The sequence below is a fragment of the Oxyura jamaicensis genome, chromosome 3 (genome assembly GCF_011077185.1).
Source record: "Oxyura jamaicensis isolate SHBP4307 breed ruddy duck chromosome 3, BPBGC_Ojam_1.0, whole genome shotgun sequence".
Lineage (NCBI taxonomy): Eukaryota > Metazoa > Chordata > Aves > Anseriformes > Anatidae > Oxyura > Oxyura jamaicensis.
In genome coordinates, this window is record NC_048895.1 from 66,438,372 (window position 1) to 66,464,201 (window position 25,830).

Below are 25,830 nucleotides of genomic sequence, written 5' to 3' on the forward strand. Positions count from 1 at the left end.
TCAGATTGTCTGTGCAATGCACATTCACCACGTAGGAGATACGTGGTTATCCAGCCCAGGTCCCCATGGCACACTGTTAACAAATCCAATTGCCATGAGCACTTGGGGAGGACACGTGGCCCTGGGCAGGCAGCTACATGTCACCCAGCATGGACCCAGCAACACACCCAGCTAATGAAGCCCTCCTCCAGCGCACAGCAGTCCTGTGCAAACCAGAGCAGGACCAGCCTCACTGGTGTCTATGATTTATGCCTCCTGGTCATGCCAGGCACAGGTTCTCTGGGTGTCGTCACTGTGTAATCCTCCCTCAGTGGTCTGTGGCACCCCCTACCCACTGTAACTTTGTGTAATGGAAAACTGCTTGTGCTGATTTGTTTCTTTTGACAGAACTAAAGAAATACCAAAGATGCTTTGTTGTGCTGAGATATCATTTAGTGGGAACAGCAATGCATTTTCCAACACTTTTGTTTCTTCTTAACTTCCAGATCTTCCGAAAGAAGGCAGTGGAGCTTGGAGAGAAATTGCTACCTGCTTTCAACACTCCCACTGGGATACCTTGGGCGTTGCTTAATATTAAGAGGTAAAACAACTGATTTTTGGTGACTAGAGCATACAAAATAGTTGTGTTGAAAAGTCCTTTGCCTCAGAACTATTACAATTTCCTCACAATTTTAGTCTTTCCAGCTAGGTAAAAGCTGATGTAAGATCCTTTGTTCTATAGCTTAAATGCAGAAATATAAGTAAGTATATATTACACACATGAGAATGCATTATTCACCTCAGAACTGACTCCTTACTTGTCAGTTAATATGTTGCTCATCACTTTTCTCAAAGTCCTCCCTTGGTTTTAGTGTTGTTATATGTACAGTAGTTGCAAAAGGACACGTGCTACTCTGAAAGGGTATGGTGTCCAGCTACTTCCACTCTTATTTTTACTTAAACTCAAATGGAGTATCAGTGTGTCCTTCAGCAGTATATCAAGAAGCAAGAGTAGTATCTGCTACAAATGATGTATTGGTCCTCATCCTCTCCTAAGGAGCGCATAGAGTGCATATTCATGGTTTTGCATATTCATTTTTGCATGTTCATAAGGACGCTTCAGCTTTCATAATACTGCAGATAAACCCCAGTATCACCCATCACAAGAATGAGAAGTACTGCAAGGATAATTTCACTCTGTATGTGTGGGAGTCATCTTTTTTGTAGGTGGTGGTTGGCTGTGCTATTCTCACCTTGACAGTCAGCATCTTCCCCCGTTCTCTGCTCGATATATATTCATGGGTATGCCTTTTTCCCAGTCTGGGACATGTGTTGGCATGCTTGCTTGGTTGGCTGTGTGTTTGAGGATTCCCATTAAGCTGCTCAGAGACAGTCCTGCAGAAATCCCTGGCATCTGAGTTTGGACAGGCTTATCATCCACCCTCCCTTCAAACAGAAATGAGGCGAGAGGCAAGAGACAAACAGCATGTGTGTGTGCTGGGTACAGGAGGGAGTTAGTTCCTCGCATACTTTCAAATTGCTGAAGGGACTGATTGACTGGTGCCTTGTACTTCAAGCAGTTACTTACATGCATGTTAATGATTTATTCTCAAAAGCTTTTAATGAGTTCTGTAGAAGTTAATTGTACAATAGCTTAAGGTTTTTTGTTTATTTGTTTTTAAGCTGTTACAAAAGATTCTGAGTACAAAATCCTAGCATACATTTCTAATTGCAGCACAACAGTACCTTATACTACATGGTGTATTTAAATAGTAAGGGTTTCAGGCTAAAAATTTGTCTTATATGTAGCCCTCATCTACTAAATATATCAACGTTTTTTGCAAACAGTTCAAATTCTGTGGGGTCTTTATGGTTTTGTTCCTAGCTTTTCACAACAAAAGCTGTGGGACATTGTAAATCCTGGCCACAAACAATGTGAGGTGATGATAAAAATAAAAAAATGTGGGATTCATTTCTCATCTGTAACCAAAGTGGAAGAGGATGTGGGCCAAGATAACTTCCTTTGCTATGGCAGCAAGTGTTACATTCAGTACTGCGTTCTTGGTTATTCGTTCTGAATCCTCGTGCATCTGTCTAGATTTGACCTTCAATAGATGACTCTTCCATAATACCATGTGTAAACAAATATGCTGTCATCCAGGCTTAGGAAGTGCTAAGCCATTGAAGCCTGAATATATTACAGATCTAATATGCCTCATTTCTGATTAGTATTTTATTTGATTTTATTTTGATTTATGCTTCAAATTGGAGAACACTGACAATAGATTGTGGGTGTCAGTGGTTATTTTTAAATTACTATTTTTGGATTAACAGATGAGCTGGATATTTGTTTCACTGTGCAAATGTTCTTCACAAAATAGTTTATTTTCTCTGCTCATCCTGTAGTATCAGAGACAGACCTGCCCTCTCCTTGACTGCCTCTATGTAAACATGTATATGTGTTTTTGTCGTGTGTGTCCTAGCATATACTGAAGGCATCTACCCAAAGTCTTACCATCTTTCTCTTTTTCTGTTGTTTTTCTTCATCCTTCTTTCCTCATGACTTAAAAGCGATGGGACATTTGCTTTTTATTTGTGAAACCTGAATTTTCAAAGATGTTAAAATGTTTATTGTACTTACTCTACAGCCAAAATTATTAGTCAATTTTTTGAGTATGTTTCTATATATATATATATATTTTTGTCTATGAAGTTCATTTTAAGTAATTAGGTTGGTAATTTGTAATGGGATTTCCTTTTCTTTCTAAATATTTCAGCTGCGTTTCCGTATTTTTAATGTTCCCGATATTGCTCTGTATCTTCAGCATCTGATTTTCACTTCTGCTTATACTGCTAAATTTAAAGTTCCCATTTTGGCTCATGTGCTTCTTTCAGTAACTAGTGTTATATCACACTTGTTGCTTCTGAGCTGAGAACACTGGTACAGAGGATGCAGAGGGAGAATGAATACAAATTGGTGGTGACTTGATAGAGAGGTTTCAGTTCTTATCATCTGGATTCTTATTTTTTAATATATAGATAGGTTCTTCTTGGAATAGGGAGGACAAGCTGGCCAAGCTGGTTTTTAAAATTTATTTATTTATTCCCCTCACCTGAATAATTTATTTAGCTGTTTTGTCTTCAGAGCTTCTAAAACAGCAGCTGTAACAGCTTTTTAAAATACAGTTACTTCTTGGTTCTTTATTTTTGTTCTCAGTGAGCCATGACAAACTAGCTTCTTCATGCTAAAATTTTCATTTCTCTTTCTCTTAAGCTTGAAGTAATTTATGACTGAGCAATCAGATTGCTTTGGTATTTCTTTCATATGCCTCTCAGATTTATAGAAATAAAAGTCTGAAATTAAAACTCCCATAGATAGTGAGTTAAGTAATCTTAAGAAATACCCAGCTTGCATCATGTTCTCAGTGTCAGGTAACCTTTTTAATAGATCTACCTATTTTTACCCCTGAAACTATCAAAAAGGAAACTGGGACTTGGGCTTATTGTTAGACTATTGGATCAGTCTCCATGCATACCAGCTGAATCATTGTTTTAAGGTTATCGATTGTCCATCCTTTGCGAGCCACTATGTAGCAATACTGTTAGTCACTAAGTTGACTTGTTTTTTATGTAGAATTAATCTGGTATATATCCTTTCAATGCATCTGAAACTTTGAAAAATTGTTATGCTTTCCCTTTATGAAAAAGTTTTTGACTGGGCTATTTTTTTTTCTTATTTACTTATTTATTCATTTATTTACTACTTCTGGAAGTGGGTCTTTGGACCTCCAGCTTGCTTGCAGGTGTTGTTGTGGCTGCGGGGATTCTGTGCTTGTTCTTCTCTCTCAGTGATTGATTTCAGCACTGATGGATATAGGGACTGTCAGAAGTCCTGTCCAGAAGGAAACACCATGAGGTATGAGTAGAGTAGTACAGAGCAGGGATGCTTAATGGAAATCAAAAGGGAGGAGTTTGAAATAAATTTCATTAATGTGTATTGAAGTCAAACCTCAGGAAGTGCTAAGATGTACTTGACATAAACATAAAATGCTTACTGTGTCTGATGTCAGCCAAGGATTCCTTTTACACTTTAGCACCGATTATACATTAACAGTGGACCTGAGCTGCATTCAATATTACATATTTTGCAAAGTGAGATAGCAGGGGACTTGCTAAATTGTTCGAACGAAGTAGTTAGTTAACTCAGTTGTAGGTAATCAAGGATGGAAGAGACAAAACTGCAGTATTTATGCTATTATGATGCAGCCAGCATGTTTCATGTTTTTAAAACAAGCTGCTCTTGATTTTTTTTAGGTTTGTTTGTTTGTTTAACCACATTTTGTACAGAACATTAAGTTAAGTCACAGACCTGGACAGGCCTCCATGGCTGAATGAAAGTTTCCCAGAGCTACAGACACCCCTGGGAGCCTCCTCCTGGGTTCTGAGCAAGAAGATGTACCCATGGCACAGCTTTACAAATGATCTTCCTTTTTCCTTCTACCTTATTTAAAGAAAACGAAAATAGCCCCTTTGTTTTTTGGATGAGCTTATGTTTCTAAAGCAGCTCCTTCTGCACCGACCTGGGGGTCTGCAGGGCTGGTTCTCTCACACTTTCTCACTCCCCTCTCCAGGCTGCTGTTGCACAGCAGTTTTTTTGTTTTGTTTTGTTTTGTTTGTTTTGTTTTTCCCCATTCTTAAATTTGCTCTCACAGGGCACAAAAAACATCACTTATTGGCTCGGCTCTGGGTGAGCTGTGGTGGGTCCCTTTGGAGCCATGGGGCAGCTGCTGGATTCTTGTTACAGAGGCCACCCCTGCAGCCCCTGCAACCAAAACCTTGCCATGTAAACCCAATACACCTAATTAGTTCAGGAATAGAAATTGGCCTTCAAAATCTCTTTAGTGTCCTGTCCCATTAGGAAAACTCTTAAATTTTCTTAAGATACAGATTTTAGTCTGTAACAGAATGGTTCTCTTTGAGTTCTGGGACTTCTTCCAAAATGTCATAATCAATGCACTTAATGTTATATTCCTTATAGTTTATAAAGGAATCTTAATGCATTGAGAAAGCTTGAAAATACGAAGAAAGGATCCAAACATGTAAATTCAGATTTTTTTTTTGGAAAGCCCCCACTTATTTTATCAGAAATGCCTGAAATGTGACTGTTGCATGATATTGCAAAATTTTCCTAAGCATCATGTTGTCTGTATGATACTATATTCTTTAACAGAGTTAGTGATTCATGCTTTCACTTGTCATAGTGACTCAACAAGCTTCTCAATGAGAGAGGAGAGGAGAGGAGAGGAGAGGAAGAGGAGGGGAGAGGAGAGGAGAGGAGAGGAGAGGAGAGGAGAGGAGAGGAGAGGAGAGGAGAGGAGAGGAGAGGAATTCTGCAGATTCAGTCAGAATACCTGTTTTAAATTTTCTACCTTGCACTATTAACTCTAGTGTCTAATTTAAATTCTTAAAAAAAAGGGGTCTACAGAGCTAAATAAAGGTTATTCTTCAAATTTGACTATCATTGGCAAAAAAAAATAAATCTGAGTTTTAAGGGGTTTGTAATTAGGAAAGGTTTACATTATCTGCACAGTTTGTCATTGCAGGGCTATGTAGAGGGAATATTTAGCTAGAATCTTTAATTTTAACTCTTCTTTCTACCCCTTAGAAAAGACAGCTAAAAGTAGTCTTGAAGTAGTCTGCATGCTTAACAAAGACTTTGTGTGTGTGGTTTTGGCAAATGTTCCACTGATGTCATAAATTAAAGTGGTAACAGTAATAAATATGATTTGGATATTGAGTTAAACACTGAGATTTCCACTGTGTTAAAACACACCGATTGAAACCAGACTTTTTCCTTCAGGCATTTGGATCACAGGGTGGACTTGTATTAGCACTGAATGTAAAAAGATAAATCCTAGCTGAACTTCACCTATGTAAAAATATTTGTGTGACATTAAAAATCTGTTTGGGGATTGAATGATTTACCTAGAGATACTGATCTCTAAAATCTCCATTGGCTACAGAGGACTTTAGACAAATAATTAAAAGAAATAATTTTTTGAGTTAGGGGAAAAAAATCCGTTCTATTTTATAAGTAACCACTGAAAAGATTACTTCAGCAAAGTCTACATCTTTTCAGCACTACTGTTTTAAGTGCTGGTTAACCTACTGATTGATAAACAACTTCAGAGTTCTTGAGTCAGTTCTGGATGCCTTATAAACCTGAAAAATAGTTTTGTGTTTGGGCTGTTCTGGTATTGCCATGTTATAAGCCACCTCATTAGCAACTTCATTGTTTTAGAACATCTTTACACATCATTACCATGGTAAGCAAATTACTTGCCTTGACTTTGTCTTATTTGGAATGAGTAGCCAGTTCTGCATTAAATCTCTTGTGCCTTATATTCAGCAAAAATCAAATGAACTATTCTAAAATCATAATTAACTGGGAAAAACACAAGAATCTGAAGTTATAAAAATATTCATGAGAGTTCAAGCAACTTAGCTGTGAGGGGAAAAAAAAGAACCAAGAAAAACACTTTTTGGTGATATCCCGTAAGGTTAAGCTGTATTACTCAAACAGCAGTTCCAATTCAATATTGTAACGCTGAATTTGTGTGGGAGGCTGCCCTCTGGCAATAGCACAGGAAGGATTTGGGACCTATTGTTGCTACTGCAAAGTATCTTTTTCAGTTCAAGTGCTGTCTTATAGCCAAAGGGAAGAGAGTCTGGTTCTGAATCTAGGTTTAAACACTAACACTTTCCCTACAGTTTACTAGGGCACTGTGAAATAAGTATGGATAGTAACAAGTTTGTAATTATCATACTACTGATCTGTGTAAAACCCTATGCAAGTTCTAGTAATGTGATTCCTCAGCATTGAATGTGTGATTGCAAACACTTCAGAGATCTCTGTGGTGATAATAAGAGATAATGTTGATTTTTTATAAAGCAAAACTAAGCTTGTGACTGTCCCACAGAAGCCAGCTCATTAAAGGGTGATATTGGTCTTCACTTGGTGGTTTTTGCCCACCTCCATAGCAGACACTCTTCAAGGTATCAAAACCTTCCACAGCTATCACATTTTTTAACCTTTAGGAATGGGAAACTGTTTTTTTTTGTTTGTTTGTTATTGATGTTGGAAAGGGTAGGGAAGTTTTCTGTGCTGGAAAGGGGGAGGGATGTGAGTTAGGACAAGCAGGTTGCACAGTTTTGTGTTTTGCTTTTGAAGAAATCAGGAGTCAGAAGTTCACCCTGGGCACTTAGGGTATGTACCAGGGGGTGTCATGTACCAGCCAGGTACGTCAAGTTTTCTACTAGTCTAGCTACTAGTCTACTATTACCCAGGCCCTGGTTGAAACATGTGGGGGTGTAAGGATGTATTGGTGCACAGTATGAGGAAGATTATGAGGTCCTCAGTTTGTTTCCTGTTAGTTAAAGCCATTCTTGCTCCCCAAAGAAATCTGTTTGCAAGTCTTTGAAATGGCATTTATTGAAAATAGGTTTTTATAAATCAGTACACAGATACTGGTGTTGGTTGTGTTTTTGCTTTAGCTGAATAACTGCTGCTATCTCCTTGATACTGTCGAGATAATTGGAAGTCACCTGCATGAGGTACTTCTGCACTGTCTAGAAGAAACAAGGGAGTCCTCGAGTCTCTGTGGTAGCTCTGAGTTGCCAGATGTATTTGAGAGTTGGAGCTGAACATGAAAATGCAGAGTACAAGGCCCAGCTGAAGTACATTTTGTGTTTTTAGATGGAATTACTTTAATACGACTACCTGGACAGATTCTCAAATTGAGCAGGTCATTCTTAAAAATATTAATTTCAAAATGGAAAAGTTTTGTGTGTGTGTGTGTGTGTGTGTGTGTGTGTGTGTGTGTGTTTTCTCCTCTGGTTTAAGCATGTTTATGATGTGGTGGATAATGAGAGCTGAGAGTTACCAAGCCTTATACTTTGACAGTCTCACTAAATTGTTGGCAATACTATGCATAAGAGCATAATACCTATTCAGCATTACAAGACTGGAGGAACAAGATTTTTCCCTAGCATCAAAAGTAAGGACTGTTTTAGATGCTAAAATAAGCACTAGTTTAAATAGGTGACTAATGTTTATAGTTACTCTACAATATTCTAATTGTCCTAAAATAGTGAGGGTGAAGAAGAGTTGCTAACTACATTTTTTCAGAAAACATTACCGAGAAGAGATTCTGCTACCCTCTTCACAGAAGACTACATTTTTTTCCTCATTACAAAGATATTAGTCACTTCAATACTTCTCTAAGTACATTATCCTTTAAAAATATCTTTAATGCATGCTATATGTGCATATACACATATATGCACATATATACATAAAGCTAAATCTTTATTCATGATTATATGGTTCCTCAGTGCTGCTGATACAAGAGGATCTCTCCTTGACCTCCTCCCAAGCTATTACCTCCCAGGTGGATGGCTGAAACCTACCTGTATGGTGCAGGTCTATGTGACTGATGTAGTTCAGAACTATTTCACTTATCTTTATCTTAAAGTTAAACTTCTCTTTCTAGTACTTTTTAATCCTATTAATACTCCAAAACTTGAATTTTGTGTTTTTCAGTTTTATTATACCCATGCTGACTTTATTATTTCAGTTTTATGATACCCATGTGGTATTCTGTATGCCGTTTTTATAAACATGTTTACTTTTAAGCTGACTAGTCATAACTGCCTATGATATCTTTTGTTCTTCTGAAATTCATGGCATATCTGTTTTCATGGATACATCAGATGTAATTTCAGCTCAGTTTTCCATTTAATACTTTAAAGTGAACTTACAATAACAAATCGGCATACTGTAGAATATCTTTTTTTCTAGAAATAAATCAATTGCATCAGTAATGAAAACATTCATGCAGACAGATTTTAGAATTTTCAGAGCTTTAGAATTTTGTTTTATTTACAGAAACTAAAGTTTATTATTTGTTATGTTTTCAGTTAGGTGTAGCATTTGGGGTTGTTTAGGGAGTTTCCTTTCTTTTCAGGAATCTTACAATGATTGAAGGATTATTGGCTTCACTGCTACCAATTCCAGTGATTCTAGCTATGGAATGGATGATTGTTAGTTGGATTTCCTCAGGTTTTGTGACCAGCTTCATACATCCAGCTGAGTACAGAGCATATCCTTGTTCTTAAATAATAATCTGAGCATTAAATTAGAGGATGGGGCCAAACACTTCTCAGTGGTGGCCAGTGATAGGACAAGGGGTAATGGGTATAAATTGAACCACAGGTAGCTTAATCACTGTATGAGGAAGAACTTTCTTATGTGACTGGAACACATTGCCCAGACAGGCTGTGGAGTCCCCTTCTTTGGAGATACTCAAAATCCACCTGGATGCCATCCTGTGTAACATGCTCTAGATGACCCTGCTTGAGCAGGGGGGTTGGACTAGAGGTCCATCTCTGGAGGTCCCTTCCAACCTCAGCCATTCTCTGATTCTGTGAAATACACATAGCTGAAATGATGCGCTTCTTTCAGTTGTCTCAGTGTTCGTCAGTGCAACAGTGTCGTTCTTGTTTCCTACTTACAATGCTTCTTCAGCATCCTGAACTTCTTTGAATCCTGCATCTAAGTAGCAAGTGGATGTTTGTAGTATGAGTTTTTTATTATAAGTTTCTGAGATCATCCAATGCCTTTTAGTTGTATGTTTTCAGTAAATCAATAACTAATTCAGTCCATTGTTAATCCTGTTCTAATTTATGTATTTTCTAACCCTGCTGTTCCTCTTCCATGCTTGCTGCTTTCTTCTAATCCAAGCCCTCGTTATTTTGGAGAAGCACACCAGCAATGATTTTCTGCTCCAACTGTTTCTTCTACTGAACTGTGATTCTGCACTTGTCCCCACAGATTTCATAAGAGGAACCTGAAATCCTATATAATATATATATAATAAATATTTATGTATAAATGTTGATGCATTTGTATATATATTACAGAAATTTGGGAGAAAGGAGATATTAAAAAAAAAAATGTTTGTACTTGGCTTTGCTGCTGAAGGCTATGCAGTCTTAAAAATATCTTCTTATCTCCACTTTCTCTCAAATGTTCTTGGGCAGCCATGATGTTATAATTCCAGTAATGCTACATCTATTCTTGTCTTTTAGAAAGTGGAGGGGAAAGGAAGTGAAAAGAAATAATTTTTAAACAGCAATGAGGTTGGAGAAATAAAACAACTTTTGGGCATAAATGGAAAATGAAAAAAGTCACATTCATTTTACTCCTTTTTTTTTCAGAAGAGAACACTTGAATTCTCTTTCTGTTTTATGAAAACAGGTTTTGATACTAATATGGATACAGGCACAGGAAAATGTCTGCTGTTTGAACTCTGCATTAATTAGCTTTGTGTTATTTTTAACTGAACACTCTTGATCAAAACTATAGCCTATATCTCTATAAAGTCACTTTCCCTTCTTGCAGCTTGTGCTCTGCGAAGGCCAGACAGGTACAGAGCACTTTTAATGGTTTCTAATGGCAAAGTTAACTGATAAAGAAATGCCTTAATTACAACTATATTTTAATCATTAAAAAAGTCTCAGCAGTGAGTTATTTCAAGCAATGCAGCTACAAACAAAGCCTCTTTTATAATTGAAAATACGTCTGAATTTTGTCATTAGAAAATTCTTTAAAAGATTTTTTAAGGCTCTGTAGGTTTTTTTTACTTTACTATATTAAGTCGAATTATAATTTATAATTTATTTGCCTTATTACAACACTTCATTAAAATGTCAGAAGATACAGCTTCTTGCTGGGGTATTACACCAAAAGCTGTGCAAGCAGAGCTTTTCACATATGGAAATAGCTATAGCAGTTCTGTTCTGCAGAGTGATTTAACAAAGATTGATTGCAATCTGTTTTTATTAACTCAAGGAAGAAAAGCAGTACAGTGTTATTAAGAAAATTAATTATAACTTTCTAATCTGGTAATTAATGTGCAGCTGGGCATGAGTGCAGTTAGTGGAATTCAGTGATTTGGCAGTCCTGACAAATTATCATAATCTGTTTTAAGGTAGACAACTGTTTTTTAATCTTTGCTCAATTTTTTATTTTTTTTTCCATTTCAAAATGGTTTTCACAATTTAGATGTTAGATAAGGCTTTTCACTATAGTAATGTTAGGTTGAGTGGTATTTTTTAGAACACACTTATTCTTTTCCAGTATTGCACTGAAATTTCTTACGAAGTTGTTGTATGAAACTGCGATTACTGGTAATTGACCTGCATATGTTGAATAATCTTAAAATGCTACCGAGAATTTAATGTACCTTGTAAATTGAGAAGCTTCCAATTAAATAGAGTTCTTAGGATAATCACTTTCAAAACTAATCAAGTAACATAACGATGTTATTGAAACTCTTATTGACTTAATTGTGACAAATTAATAAACCTAACCAATGCAATTAGTGCAGTGGTTATATTAGTTTGCATTTTTCATAACCTATCCATACATGTTTTTCAAAAACACAAAAGGAAAATAGAAATTACCTAGCTGTATTGTAGTAGCATGACAAGGTGACTTGAGTGTGGGAGCCCTTCTTGCCTTCCTTATGAGGTATGAAGGTTATCATGAATTACCCCATGCTCAGTTCCTCTTCTCTATTAGGAAACCAAATGCTACTGAACAAAAATTAGAACTAGGACCCGAGCAGTGGGACTGATAAGAGAAAATGTTACGAGCAAGTGCTTAAGAGCAGTCTGACTGGTTTTGGTATTATCAGATTTGATCTCCTAAAATACACTGCAGAGCAAAATCTTGCAAATAATGTTTATCTTTAAACAGTGAAGTCCAGGAGATCCTCCAGAAGCAAATTCAGTCCTATATAAACGCCTCCAGGCTTTTTGTAACTATGTGCTTTTTTTTCCTCATAATAAAGGTATGCAGTGTTAACCCTGATACATGAACCTTTCTATTCTGTTTCAGTAGATTGGCCTTTATTGTATTTTTCCTTTTTTTTCCTTTTTCTCCTGATTATTGATCAGTTTCACCTACAAATAACTTTGAAAGTTGATACTCTATGTCTTTGAGTTTCTGCAATGATGTCCAGCATGATACTCATATTGAGAAAGATACTGTAAGACATGCTGAATTCTTCTGCAAGGAGAAATAAAGATTATTAAAGAATCTGTATCTGCTGAGATTGTTCTGGATTTTTTCTTCTGTTTTACATTGAGTTGTAACTAGAAATATCTTGTGCATGTTCATACTAATGGTATGGCATTATCACATCAATGTTGTGGGTAGGTGAGACAGACTTGAGTGAGCATGCCTCTTGCTACAAGGAGCCTGCCTGTGTTAGGATGATCATCAGGTTCTGTGTAGGCTGAATCTGTGCTATTTATTTTTCTAATGTTGCCGTATAATTTGAAATGACTGTAGTAGGGAGCTAATGCCTAGCATTAGTCAACCATAAGAATGAGTGGTCCAACGAGCAAGACTTCCGTTACCGTGTTCTGCTCTGACCTGTAACTCAGCATGGGCTGACTTGTGTGAGGATGCTAGGAATTCACAAGTGTTTCTCTGTGTTGTGGAAAACTAGCAGTCTTACTTTTTACTCCAGCCCAGGAGTACCGGACTACTCCTCATTCCAGTGGGCTGATGAGGAGTACCATCAATGCGTTGGTTTAGGTGGATGAACCTAGCTGACATCCAAAATATGTGGAATCCCCTATGTTCTCACTGTGATCTCACATCAAAAATAGAGCGGCTTTGTGTTTACTGCTTTTTGATGACCAGACCTTGCTCACTTTTGTAGACCATGACCTGAGCAGACCTGACTTGGAGAAGATGGTACAATTGAATGTCATTTTTAAAGACATACCAGAATAGTAGGTTTGCTCTATATTAAACAATCCACTGCCCACCAACAAACTGTAATAAAATCCTAGCAGTAAATGTGAAAGACACACAAATGCTATGGTAAGAATCAAGATAGCAGAGGGTAATGACAAAATGAGACTTGTACAACTGTGGATTAGTTTGAGAGCTATTGAGAAAGAAATTAAGAGAGGCTAGTGAGCCAGCTAAGCAGTTTGTTCCAGAAATTTGCTTTCATTGGTTTAAATTTCACGTTAAAATTACATTTTTATTGTTACAACACTGACACATCTTTACGAGGAAGTTAATAGGAGGGAACAATCTTTCAGCAAATTAAATGAAAGGCTACTATTTCCAGCTGACATCTGTGAAACTACTGCTACATTCCTTGCAGTAGTGCTTAGAGAAATAAATGAGCAAGTATTCATTATAATCGAGCTTTAATGGTAGCCATATGCTATATATCTTGCAATGGTGCTCATGTTGTGTGGTTTCTGTGTAGTATAAAAAAAAAAAAAAAAGAGTATGTCTGTCAAAGGCCCATTAACGTAAATGTCTTGATTCAATACTTAGCCTCGGTGAGGCTTGTGTGTTTTAAATATATCCCAGCAAGTTGCAGTCGCTGCTGCAAATCTGACAACAGTCTTTCTGGTTGACCTTTCAGGTTGTCCGTTTCATGTCATACTGCATGCTTTACGTATAATGAAATTTGTTGGGGCAAAGAAGATTTTAAGTGTTTCATTTGGTTTTTAATTATTTTCAAATTAAAATTTTCTAACAGAGAGTAGAATATGGCATTGTTCAGCAACGTTGTTTCATATCACTTCATGATATTCTACTGAGGTCGTATAGAAATCATTTTCTCTGTTTTCTACGTAGAATTTATTTTGCAAATTAATTGCATAACTATGTTTTAGTCAGAATTGTTTTGAAAGCTTTTGTATGTGTTTTTGAAGGATTAAATCTGGTTTGCTAGCCTCCAAGGTTTTCATGAGTGGTACAAGTTTACAATCTTGCTTTTGAGTGAACTAAACTTTGGACAGTGCTTCAATGTTGCTTCTTTTTTCCACTTAATGAAGACTAAACAGTTCTTTTTTGAATGACACACCACCTGCTTTGATAATGCATACCTTAAAAATTAGAAAAGGATGGCCTTTGTATGGCCTTTACTTCCTTCCCTCTTCCAATGTACAGGGATGGGGTGCTCTAAGCATTTTTTACTACCATTTTTAAAGAAATTTAATTCATCAAGAATGTGTAATTTAGATTTCTATTTCTTTATTACATGTTTTTGAAGGGTTTCAGGAATGAAATAATCACAGAAAGTAAGGCAGAAGTCATGTAATTACTTTGTTTGTTCTGATGTCGAACACCTAAACTATACCCAAGTTTTTCTAGTTGGATATTTATCTAACTATTTCTTAAAGATCTCCAACATGGAGTTTCCATGTTTTTCCAGGGATGCTTATTCCAGTGCTTCTCTGTCTTCTCTGTCTTCTAAAATCTGTCCCTGTCTTTCTTGATGTGGATGGTGTCCACTATTGGACATAGTTCAAGAAAGACCTTTCCTGGGCTGAGTAAAACAGGCCCTTCTGAACCCTCTTTCCTCAGTTCATCTTTAAGCTACTTCATTTGCCGCACAACATGTCTTGTTTGCATTTCTACTTAACAGCCTTCTCATCTCTAAAACCTCCTTCTCCACACCTGCTACTCCAAGCTTCTGGGGATGCTTCTGAGGCAAAGTCCTCAGTAGCTTCATGAATTGCCCAGACCTCTTTTTCATACACGTTTTTTTTTTTTGAGTCAGCAAAACACTTGTCTTCACAGAGCAACTGATGATTCAGCCCACTGGTATAGGCTCAGCATCACTGTAGTTTGTTTCCCTCACTCAGGAACAACAGAAAGTGTCACTACCTCTTCTATATAAAGTTGGTGCTATTCTGCACCACGTCAATATCTGATCTTCTGATATGGGAGTCTTTGCGTTTCAGTATCTTTTGAGCCTCTTTGAAGTAAACAACCACTTTGTTTTTCCCTCTTCTTCTTTAACAGTCCTTTGTAATTGTATAACTTTTTTTTTTTTTTTTTTTCTTTTGTGGGGGGGGGGGGCCGGGGGGCAGATTGGTTTTTCAGAGGATTAGAAAGATCTGTTGCTGTCCTCAGAGACAGCAGCTGTAGTAGAGGTCATTTCTTTGTGCTCGCTTGTTCCAGAAGGGACAAGAGGTTGGCCTTTTATATTCCATCCCTGCATTCACTCACACATCAAAGACAATTCAGACTCTGGTTGCTAGCCCTTAAAGATGCCCTTTGGAAAGAGGCAAGGATAAGAAAGGGGAGCCATCTCCTCTTTCTGAGTTTACTTCGATCATTTGGGCAGGATGTTGCTCTCATACTTCCAAATTTGTCATACAATTAAAGTCAAGAAATAAATTGCTTTGATAGATGAGACAGGCTGTATTTCAAGGTAGTCATAGGAGAATTAAAAATAGTTGCTTTTGATGGCTTATAAGCTCAAATGTTCTCTGTTACCCAAAAGACAATATTGCACTTTTCCAAAATATTTATTTTGTCTGATATTATCTTTCAGAAGTGTCACAAAGACTCATCAGTATGACATATCTGTGCAACACATATTCCTGCTAAGGTCTTCATTTCAAATTGAAGAATAAGTGTACTACCTCTTGCAAGACAATTGTTGCAAGATGCTACATGCTATACTATTTCCTTTCAAAGATGGAAAGCAAAAAAGCAAAACAAAAATCCTTAAAAATAGAGATATTTGCACTGAAGCTATTAAAAGCAGTGAGAGATTACAACATTTAAAACCTTTTACCAAACGTTTTGCTGGAAATGGGACTGAAATCTGATTTTCTTAAATGGTTTATAAAACTATAGCAACATTTTCAATGTGGGTAATGACATTGTGTGTAAGAACAAAAAAATACACATACTATCTCCAGCAGGATTCCAGAAATCTGTTTTCTAAGCTTTTGATTGTTGTGTCCTTTTAAATAGCAATCTTTTCATGCTGATTTCACTTCATCTTTTATTATCTTATCCTCATTGTACTGATTAAAATCCCATTACGCCTAAGAAAAGCTTATTTCACTTCTTGATGCCAACCCCTTTATTATCAGATAATCTAATTTACAAAATCCTCCAGGAAATATTTTAAGTGTGGTCATGAGTATTAATGCATGGATTGTGATTATATTTTAAAGCAGTACTTTCAGAAGAAATGGTTGGTACTTCTCATTCTTCTGCTCTGCCATGGTAGCGTAGGTCTTTCAGCCTTTTTCAACTCCATCAAATTAATTGGTAGTTGAATAGAAAACTCTTTCCGTTCTTCAGAATATTAACGACTTTAAAGTGTCATTGCATCCTAATATAACACATGTATTACTGCAAACATATGGGAAAAAATATTTTTTCTTTAAAAGTACCAATCTTGCCTAATCCGGCTTTACTGAGTGTTCAAGGTAATGGTTGTCTTTTTTATTTTATTTTTATTCTCCTTATGGTGTAATCAAATTGTCCCGGATCATAGTTTTTAGTGCATAACTGAGAATTAAGCTGTATTGTGCTGTGCTATCTGAGATATTCAGCATCATTGGTTTCTTGTAAATAGCTCATCTATAAGATGAGCAGCGGCTCTGTAAAAGTGTTTGTTGCTTGAAGTAATTATAGGTAGATTAAAGGTGAAGTTTTTAGGTCTGGTGGAACACAACTGAGTAACTGATTCTACCACAGGAAAAGCTGTAATGGGGATATCTCCCTCAGGGAAAAATCAGGTACATATTAGATTGTGGTTTTTGTTTGTTTGTTTGTTTTTGTTTTTGTTTTTCTGTCTACCTGATAGACAGTAGGAAATACTCCTATTTAATTATACCTCAGTTAATGAATTTGATCATATTTTGGCCTTTGTTTGATTTGTTCTTAGTCGTAGAAACAATGAGGAACTTCATTCTTCTACAAATATGTGATTCGATGAAATTGTATTTAATGTTTATGAAATGATATTGCATCATGTTCCAGGCATAAGCACAACATCCACAATCAGAAACTGATAAATATCAGTTATTAGTTTCACAAGCCTAGTGGTATGCTTGAAACTGATGTCATTTGAGAAAAATGGGAATAGCGTCTTATTGTTAAATTGACCGGATTACATTTTTATAAAGGTATAAAGTGGGGGAAAATGAGTATGTAAATTGTATGTAAATATAGACTTGTTTTCTTTTAGGTAATTGACTTTAATCTTGATTATCAAATAGGTAGTGTATTGATGGATAAAGCTGTGATGTAAACTGTGTCATGTGCTGGAAAGGGGATCCAGGACAGTCAGGTTTTTTGCTTTGTATTCTGGTTTCTAGAATCTGAATGGTGTTAATGAAAATGATTTATATAGTGATAGCAGTGTTTCAGACTGCATGAATTCACAGTGCAGAACCGTAATGCTTGCTCCTGTTTGCTTCTCCTACTTAACTGTAGAATTTACTGGTTTTTTGCCCAGTCAATCTGAAACAACTTGTTACTTTTAAAGACTGTTTAGTCTGCACTGTGTATTTAGCTCGGTTACCTCTCTAATAGGATAAATAATTTCCATGCTTAATGTTCCTATTGAAATCCATTTTGTCATCCTCTTGCATCCCTCTCAACTCTTGCTTTCTATTCCCTGTATATTTGTGTTACCTGTTGTCTCTGCCTATTTGAATGGCAGCTATAGGATTTTAATGTTTGATCGTTGTCTGTTGAAACCACCAAGAGTTTTCCTGTTGGCTGTGGGTAAGGATCAAGCCCCTAGTGACTGACACCAGGAGAAACAAATGTTTATCTCATCTGAGAACAAATAGATTTATGTGACACGGCAATGTGTGGGTAAGAAGGATGGAGAAGATTGAAGCGGACTGGAAGAAAGGGACATTTATCCTTTTGTCAGAACAGATTACATCTTAGTAACAGCAGTCTGAAAAAGACTACTTCAGGTTTTTTATCCAGAAAAGCTGTCCCCCTCAGTGAACCAGAATGCCATTTCTGTAGCGTTTCATAGCCCTGCCACAGAATCTGAGAGGGCAGACACTGAAGAGAGAGGTATCCCCTGACAGCAGTGGTGTCTCTGCATTATACGTGCTGAGACTGATATGTATCTGTAAGTGCATGTGCAAGTGTGATCATTTGTAAGTTAATGTTTTATCATATGAATATCACAGCTGCAAGTCTTGCTGTCTGGTATCTGAAACTGCTGTTGCTACAACAGCTGTATTAAAAGGAGGAATATTGGCTTGTCAGACAGAATGTCTTTGGCAGAGAATCCTTCACATGAGTGGTAGCTACAAAACTGCTTAAAACAGACCTTTGCAACTTGTCAGCCAATTATTTGTAATAATGAGGCCATGCAGTTTGCGTAGTGATTGTGATTCTCTGTTGAAACATTTAATGGTGCCACATGCAATATCAAGATCAATAAATGCGAATAAATGCCTCAAAAGACAAAAGTCTGACTGGAACTGAAGGTAACCGAAAGGGCTCTAAATCAATTTAAAATGTTTTCTTGAAGACAAAGTAAGAAGCTAACGAAAGCTAATGAGGTTCAGAAAATTAAAAGATTAAAAACACTTTCTAAGATGTTTCACTTCTCAATACATGTGGTAATCTTGATAAATAAAGTTGTTTATATATATATATATGATATATATATGACATCTAAATTTAAAATGATCTGGACTGAGATTAGGATGATCTTGAGTATTAAGCTTAGTTGGAAATGGGAAATTAGGAATTCGTGGCTGGGATGTTTCATGTAGTCTGTCAGTTGCCATCCATTGCTCTGATGCTCTGCATATTTATCTTCTCTGAAAAGTCCCCATCAAACGGAAAAAAAAATGAATATGCAGATTTTGTCCTGTCCAGAAGATCAGTAATGGCTTTCACTGAAGAAAGGCTTGTGTTCTTCTGATAGAAAAGCCATTGTTATTCTTGACTGGATTGTGAGTGTTTTCAAGCTGAACTAGAGGTGACCACCGTTGTGGGTTCTCCATCATAGCAAGATGTGACTCAGTTGGGAGAGCAAGAGAAGACAGGTTTCTAACAGCAATTTTCCATAGTATTTCTATGTTACCTAGTCACTTCCAAATGCAAAACACTCAATAGTCATCCTCATAACAAATTATTTTATGGACAAAGGAAATGATTAACGTTTATTTGTACTTGAACAATGCAATTGATAGGACATGAGCAATTCAGCAAAGCTAGAGTGTCAGCTTTCAGGAAAGGAATTCTAATGTGGGTTAGAAACTGAATGAAGAAAAGTGAAAAGTTAATGAATTAGTTGGGAGGGGAGGAACAGAAATTTATAGCAAATCTGTGGCAGAAAAAAAAATAGCCTAAATGTTGAATGCCGGAAAAGTGATATAAAATTGGGAGCAGAGCTTTGTAAAGAGATGTACTGAGCGAAGTAGATCAAGAGTGCTGATTGCCATGGCAGTTTAAGGCAGGAAACACTTTTTTTAATATGGAATATCAAGTTCTGAAATCAGCTTTAGATCTGAACAAGGGTAGTTTGTCTTTTACTATTAAAAGGCATGGCAGAGAGGAAGAAGGCATGTACAAATAGTGTTTGTGCTAGACTCTTCCAAAATCCTTCCCCCGAGTGAAGATGCCAGAAAAGGTGTTTTCAGTTGGCTTCTCAGAGCCAGGTTTTGAGTTTTTCTTGAGAGGTGGGAGACTTTTGTTTGATTGGGTTTGGAGCAGGTTGACTGCCACTAACACTGAATTATACAAGTCATAGTAGGGAATTTTATTCTAACGCCTTCTTATTTTTACACGGATGGCAGAACTGTAGGCTTGTATTCATAACTTTTCATTTCCTGTTATTTTCACTTTTCTTCAGGGCCTTGATTAAAACTTGTCTGTGCGGGTACTTATCACTTGCCCTGGTCTGTTGTGTTGTGTTCCCTCTTACTTTTGTAGCCCCTGAAAATTGATTAATTAAACCTTTAGTGCATAAAGTAATAGGAAACGTGATTTGTTTAGTTTATTCATTGCTGTATCGTCAGAGACATGTAGGTCTGTGCTGTGCTCAGATAGATAACTTTTATCAGAAATGATCACATTAGCAAGTACAGTTTTAAATAGTGACACTGGAAATTACCTTTAAACACTTGCCGTGCCTAATACCAATATTCCAAATTGTGCATGGCCATGCTACTAGTTGCTTCTCCCTCTCGCACACCCCTCTTCCTTGTGGGTGTGTACACATAAGCCTACTACTGTTCATAAACCCCATTGCTTTACTGCACAGTGCCAGTTCCACAAGCCTTGATTCCCCTTTAGAGTATCATTAATGTAAGTGTCACAGGGCAGACAGCCGTAAGGGAAGGGTTGTAAAAACCCTGCCAGTAAAGTCCTGAAGAAATTCAGTATATTTCCACAGAGCAGTGCTACAGGAATCTGATATAAACAAAGCAGACAATGAATCAGAGTATCTGTCTCAGCAGCCCATTCATTATGATTATTTTAAACATCAGTAGGCCCAGTATCACTAGGTCCAGATGTCCAAACACTGTGTATCAGATCATGAATGAAGTGTCTGAAGGTGTGCTCTGTTTTTATTCCCAGCAGCTGTCAGACATCAGTGCATACTGTAAAGCATGGTCTTCCCATGCGATTTCACTGTCCTCTGCTTATTTTCTGCTGCTCTCCAGAGCCAGATGAGGTTGTTTCCTCTTCATCTTGGTTCTCTGCATTTTGGTCTCCACCTGCCTCTTGGTTCCTCCTGCTGCCTCTGCCGTTGTTTCCATTCATCCCGGTGTCTGCTCACTTCACCGTTTCCCCAGCAGCCATCACAACTCTGACCTAATGATGAGCTTTCACTGGGGGGGCTGGTCCTGTTGTCATGACATTAGATTTTATGGTGGTATTGAACAGTGTTTTTTACTGGGCAGAGTACTTGGTGGGGTTTCATGGACAATGACTTGGATGTGGAGACCAGATGAACCTTGCAGAGAAAAGCAGAGATCTTGTTTTAAGAGCTGTTTCATATTAGCGTTGTTTCAGTGGTTCTGATCCTTCTCACACAATGAACAGTCAGCTACAGTAACCTGACTTTTCCTGCTCTCATTCCCGGTCTTCAGCCAGATGATGATGTGCATGTGCCTCCCATACAAATGGATGCACCTCCTGTACTGGCAGAAGCGAAGTAGCCGGGAGATCAGAGTACGTTAATGCTGACACCGCGTATGACTAGGCAAATAGACAAAATTAATGTTCTCAGACTAATAGCTCCCAGGTCTATAACTCTTCATTATCTCTCTTGTTACAGTATACAAACCATTTGTGTTCTGTCTGACATTACAGCATAGAAATTTTTATATTCCCTGTAGTACTGTAAAATTGAGTAACCACTTTTGTTGTTAGTCTACGCGCTGCAGTTGCTGATGGTATGAATTTACTGTCTGCCACCTCCTGCTAAGTCAGCATCCCTAGAAATCACCTCGCCAGGTAATTGCTGGTATCGGTCAGTCTTTGGAGAGGGCAGCTCAGCTGAGCAGAAAGCAACCAGCTGGGCAATGATTAGGCAAGGGCAGCGGTTACACATTCATTGTCACAGCTGAAAAACTCACCAGCTGTTAGTACTTGCCTAGAAGATTCTCCTGACACCGAGGAATAAAACAGACATCAGAAGCTACTGCATAGCCCAGCTAGCTGATTTAAGTTCCTTTTTGTGCCGCCTCCAGCTGTTGAGACATTGTGTGAGAGATGCTTAACCAGATGATCGTAATTTTCCTTTCTTGTAGTGGAAGAGTCAGGGCTCCAGCCGTTCTGCCTGCTTGGGTTATGCTGCTTGGGGGGAGATAGGGACCACGGAGGAGTACAAAAAGTTAATTGCAATTTTTTGGAAGTTGGACTGGAAGGTGTTTCCTGCTTGCTCCTGGGGCTAGCAGTGCACGGCTACAGAGTTCTCCCAGTCACAGGCTCTCCGTTCACTTTTGCAGGCAGGGTGCTGTCCTGGCAGCTCCAGCCCCTGGGCTGGGGTGGGTGAGTTCAGTACCAGTGGCTTAGGCAAACCCAGGAGTTTGTTCTTCCTGTCTTCCTTCTGTAAAATAGGAATGCAGCTGATTCATGCTAAGGGGAAAAATGAAATATATTTAATATTTTTGAGGTGTTAACAAATAAATAATCAATTTCACTGCTTGTGAAGGCAGGCCATTACACCAAGGTGCCATATTTTATACCCTTGGGAAGAGGGGTGAAAGAAATTGGGAGGATTTATTACTATTATTATTAAAATATTAACTTATTTTTATGTTGAGGTGCGTGTGTCACAAAGTATATTTAGAACATATTGTTTGGTTATGAGTCCATCCCTCTGCCTACTAAATGCTGAAAGCAATTAAGTTTTATTTAGCATTTGACATATTTTGTGCCATCTTTGGCTCTATTTCAAGTTAATCTTTTAAATATATTTTGTTTAAAATGAGAAATAGATATTGAGCATGTAAATGAAAACCTGACTCTTTATTGACCCCTTTTCATTTGTTCCAAGGAGGCTTAGTTGACTTAATTAAATCAAAATATTATTCTGAAGGACTGGTAGTGGCAGATAAGAAATTGACTGAAGGCTTTTTACAATTTATAAACAATTTATTAGCAATACCATGACGAGACATTATGTAGCTATACTGGCTTTTTATATAAGGAAGGCATTTATTTGTACAGAAAAAAAAATAATAATAATAAAAGAGCCTTACATAAAAATAATGACTAATTTTGGCAAAATAGGATGTGCCCTTGAAGATTTTTCTCACTGGACTAAAATATTGGAGAGAAAATAATAAAATTGACATATATTATATCAAAGAAATGTTAGACATATTCATAATGCATTGTGTAAACTTGCTTATTTTTACTAATTCACAACATGTGGCATCATCTCTATGGCTTTGGCTGGGGATGGAAGATTCATGGACTTTGAGGGATCTCCTTTTCATGTCACAGTACTGCAGAAGGGTTTTCTTTTTTTTTTTCATTTTAATCTGCTCAATAATTATCTTGCAATATTTTATTAAAATGTCATCATAAATGTGGTCTGTCAAAAAAAGGACCATTAAAAATAAGTCGTGAGCTAGGAAAATCTTACTTTAGAATTAAAGAATTAAGAATATAACATTACCGAGTCTTAACCGCCAGTCCTACTTCTTGCTATATATATAAATGTGGAGAGAGTTATAAAATTCATCTGCTACCTGAGAAAGTAATTGAAATCCTGGGGAGATATGGGCATCTGGCAAGGGCTAACGGTAGGTGAAGTGGGTCTCTCTGGGCTTACCCTGTAAAGGGAGAGACTCCATCCTTAGAGTAATCTCCTCTGTGAAGTGATTTAATTGTGTTATCTCCCTGTACTGGTTATCAGGGGAGCCCTGAAGAGATTTATTTCTGTGAACACCCTCCTTGAGCTTGTACTGGTCTCCCATTTCTAGGTCCTCAGTTATGGTCAGTTCTTTGGTTGACATACGATGTCAGTAGGCTGAACTACACCATCTTGGATATGACCCATGTAGTGGAATCTCACGTTGTTATAATTTTAAGGCTAAAACATGGAAAAGCAATCATATTACGTGTGCAAAATTGTCTGAGGAATTTCTACTTAATGGCTATATGACCAAATGGCAATTCCAGAAACCTTCACGGAGGAAAAGCAGTTTTTTTGTTGTTGTTTTGTTTTGTTTTGTTTTTCCAAAACTGCTAATTTACTTCGTTTCTATTTCTAAGGTGTACACTCTTGGGGGTTGAGTCTCCAGGTGAGAAACATATCCTAAGGGAACTCTGAGGGGAAGAAGGAGAAAAGAGAAGCAAAACCTCTTGGAGAGTTTGTGTGGCCTTTGTGTCACCCTCTCCCTTTATCTTGACCTCCATTTGGGAAGGTCATGGACGTCAGAGAGGTGACTGGTGGGGCGAAGCGAGGTGTGTGAGACAGGGGCTGCGGGTCAGGCTGTGCAACGTCCAGCTCACATGGGTTCCTGTGATAAGAGGATTAGGTCCAACCAATTCCAGTTGTATTCTCCAAGTGGATTCCCTTAGCACTGCTGGAGGTACCAGGCACAACGCATTTTCTCCAAGTTTCTCTAGTGAATTTAAATGGACTCTTCTTAGTGCCGTGTTCCAATTTTTCCGTCCCAGAGTTTTGCACTTTCACCCACCATCATAATTTGAATAGCTTTTATGCAAAAAAAAAAAAAAAAAAAAAAAAAAAAGATCAGCATTAGTAAAAAGCCCAAAAGAGCCATAGGGAGATATTTCCATATTTAGTCCTAGAACTTTTAACAACAGCAGTTCTCAACACTTCAAATTGTCATTGCCGGGTCTCTCTTATTCTGGCCTTTCACCTTTTCTACTGGCCAGGTCTGCAGAAGGATGTTGACTCTTAGATTGTGCTTTTGCATCCTGCATTAAATATTTAAATTTTGAAGTCTTACTCTGTCTCCAACTTGTGGGCTAGTCCTGACGCCCTGCAGGAAAGGGTGTAGGATGATAAATTTGATAAATTTTCTGCAGAAGGGTGCTCATTGATGACCAGAATTTTAGGTGTTTTGACCTGTTGAATTTTTTATGTGATTTCCCTGGGGATTTACTGTTCCTTTCAGGTGAAAATTAGCTGCTGCTTTATATATACTGGGGATATAATGTAATTTTAAAAGAAATCTTGTAAGTATTCTTGTGCCTCTGACTTTTGATAAATTAAAAAAAGTTCATAGTAGTTTTATTTCCTCTGTGGTTCCCTCTCCTTGGATGATTTGAATGTTTAGAAGAGCTACTTTCTCATACTTTCTGTTCCTGTGTACAAAAGGAACAACAGTGGTCTACTGGAAAAATACCAAGTTGAGTAACCAGCAGCCCAGGTCAATCAGGCTCATATTTCCAGAGAGGGAATCACGATAGAGTTACAAACACTGTGTTTTAGATTCTATGGCACTCAGTGTTCAGTAACAAAGTTCATAAATAAATGGGAAATACCATAAAACAGTGATGGTCCTACTTTAATATGCTGTTCTGGGCCAGATTCTCACTTCACATTTCACTTAACTGCATAATACTAGTTATGATGATATAGAAATAAGTCCTTAAATGTGTCTTTAATATTTTAAAGTAAAGGATAAATTTGCATTTTACAAGTTTTAAGTAATATAAACAATTTGGTTCTAGACACAATGGTTTGAAGTACATTAAAATAGTGTCCTGCAAACTGATACCATTTTAGCACTGGTCTGAAACTTTAAACCACATGGTTCATCAGTGTGGTTTCTCCTTCTTCCTTCCTGAGGCGTAGAAAGAATTTTGTTTCCATCTCTGACATCAGTATGTGACTGACACTTAGTAAAGTTTGTAGTGAATATCAGCAGAGGAAAAATGAAAAATACTTGGATATTCAACCATTCTGGAGTGAAAAGAAGCTGAAAATATTATCTTCTTTTTAATAGATATTGCTTTGGTTGAGGCCAGTGATCTGCACAGTAAGTTGTGTAACTCATACACAGAGCCCTAAGCAGCCTTCTGAAAATCCCCCAAATGGCCTGATCATTCAGATGCCTTCCTGCTGTAGTTTCTTGACATGAATAACAGGTGACATTGGAAGAAAAACTGTAGGTACTTGTGATCTTATACATGTTTTTACTAAAATTTGGAGTGGAAGTAAAATCTTTCACCATAGCCCCAAGCTTGCATCTTAAGACTTCATTAAGACAGCCCATGACTTCAGTAAGACTGCCTGTACATTCATAACTGAGCACTAAATAAATAACCAGCATGGACTTTATGGCTGAAGAGTAAATAGACACCTAGTACTGACTTTTTTGGCTTTGGAGAATTTTTTGGTCACCCCAATATAATATTGGTGAAGACCTTGAAAAATGTCTTAGCAGAAGCCCAGGATTTGTTGTCTCAGGCATGGACAGAAGTCAGTATTTTAATATGCCCAGTTACAAAGACGTACTGAGATA

General features: G+C 37.4%; 1 protein-coding gene and 1 long non-coding RNA gene across 2 annotated transcripts in view; one reads left to right on the plus strand and one right to left on the minus strand.

Moving 5' to 3' along the window:
• Positions 1 to 25,830, plus strand: part of MAN1A1 (mannosidase alpha class 1A member 1) — a gene marked incomplete at its 5' end in the record, with an annotated part of 139,811 nt that overhangs the window by 81,921 nt on the left and 32,060 nt on the right. The window contains one exon of the mRNA XM_035320837.1: positions 486 to 580. Within this exon, the coding sequence (XP_035176728.1) occupies positions 486 to 580 (95 nt within the window). The remainder of the gene's footprint in view (positions 1 to 485; positions 581 to 25,830) is intronic.
• Positions 2,874 to 11,020, minus strand: LOC118163897. The gene is made up of 3 exons (XR_004749240.1): positions 11,008 to 11,020; positions 6,507 to 6,517; positions 2,874 to 3,503 (listed from the first exon to the last, which is right to left on the minus strand). It is a non-coding gene; the product is annotated as an uncharacterized LOC118163897 (long non-coding RNA).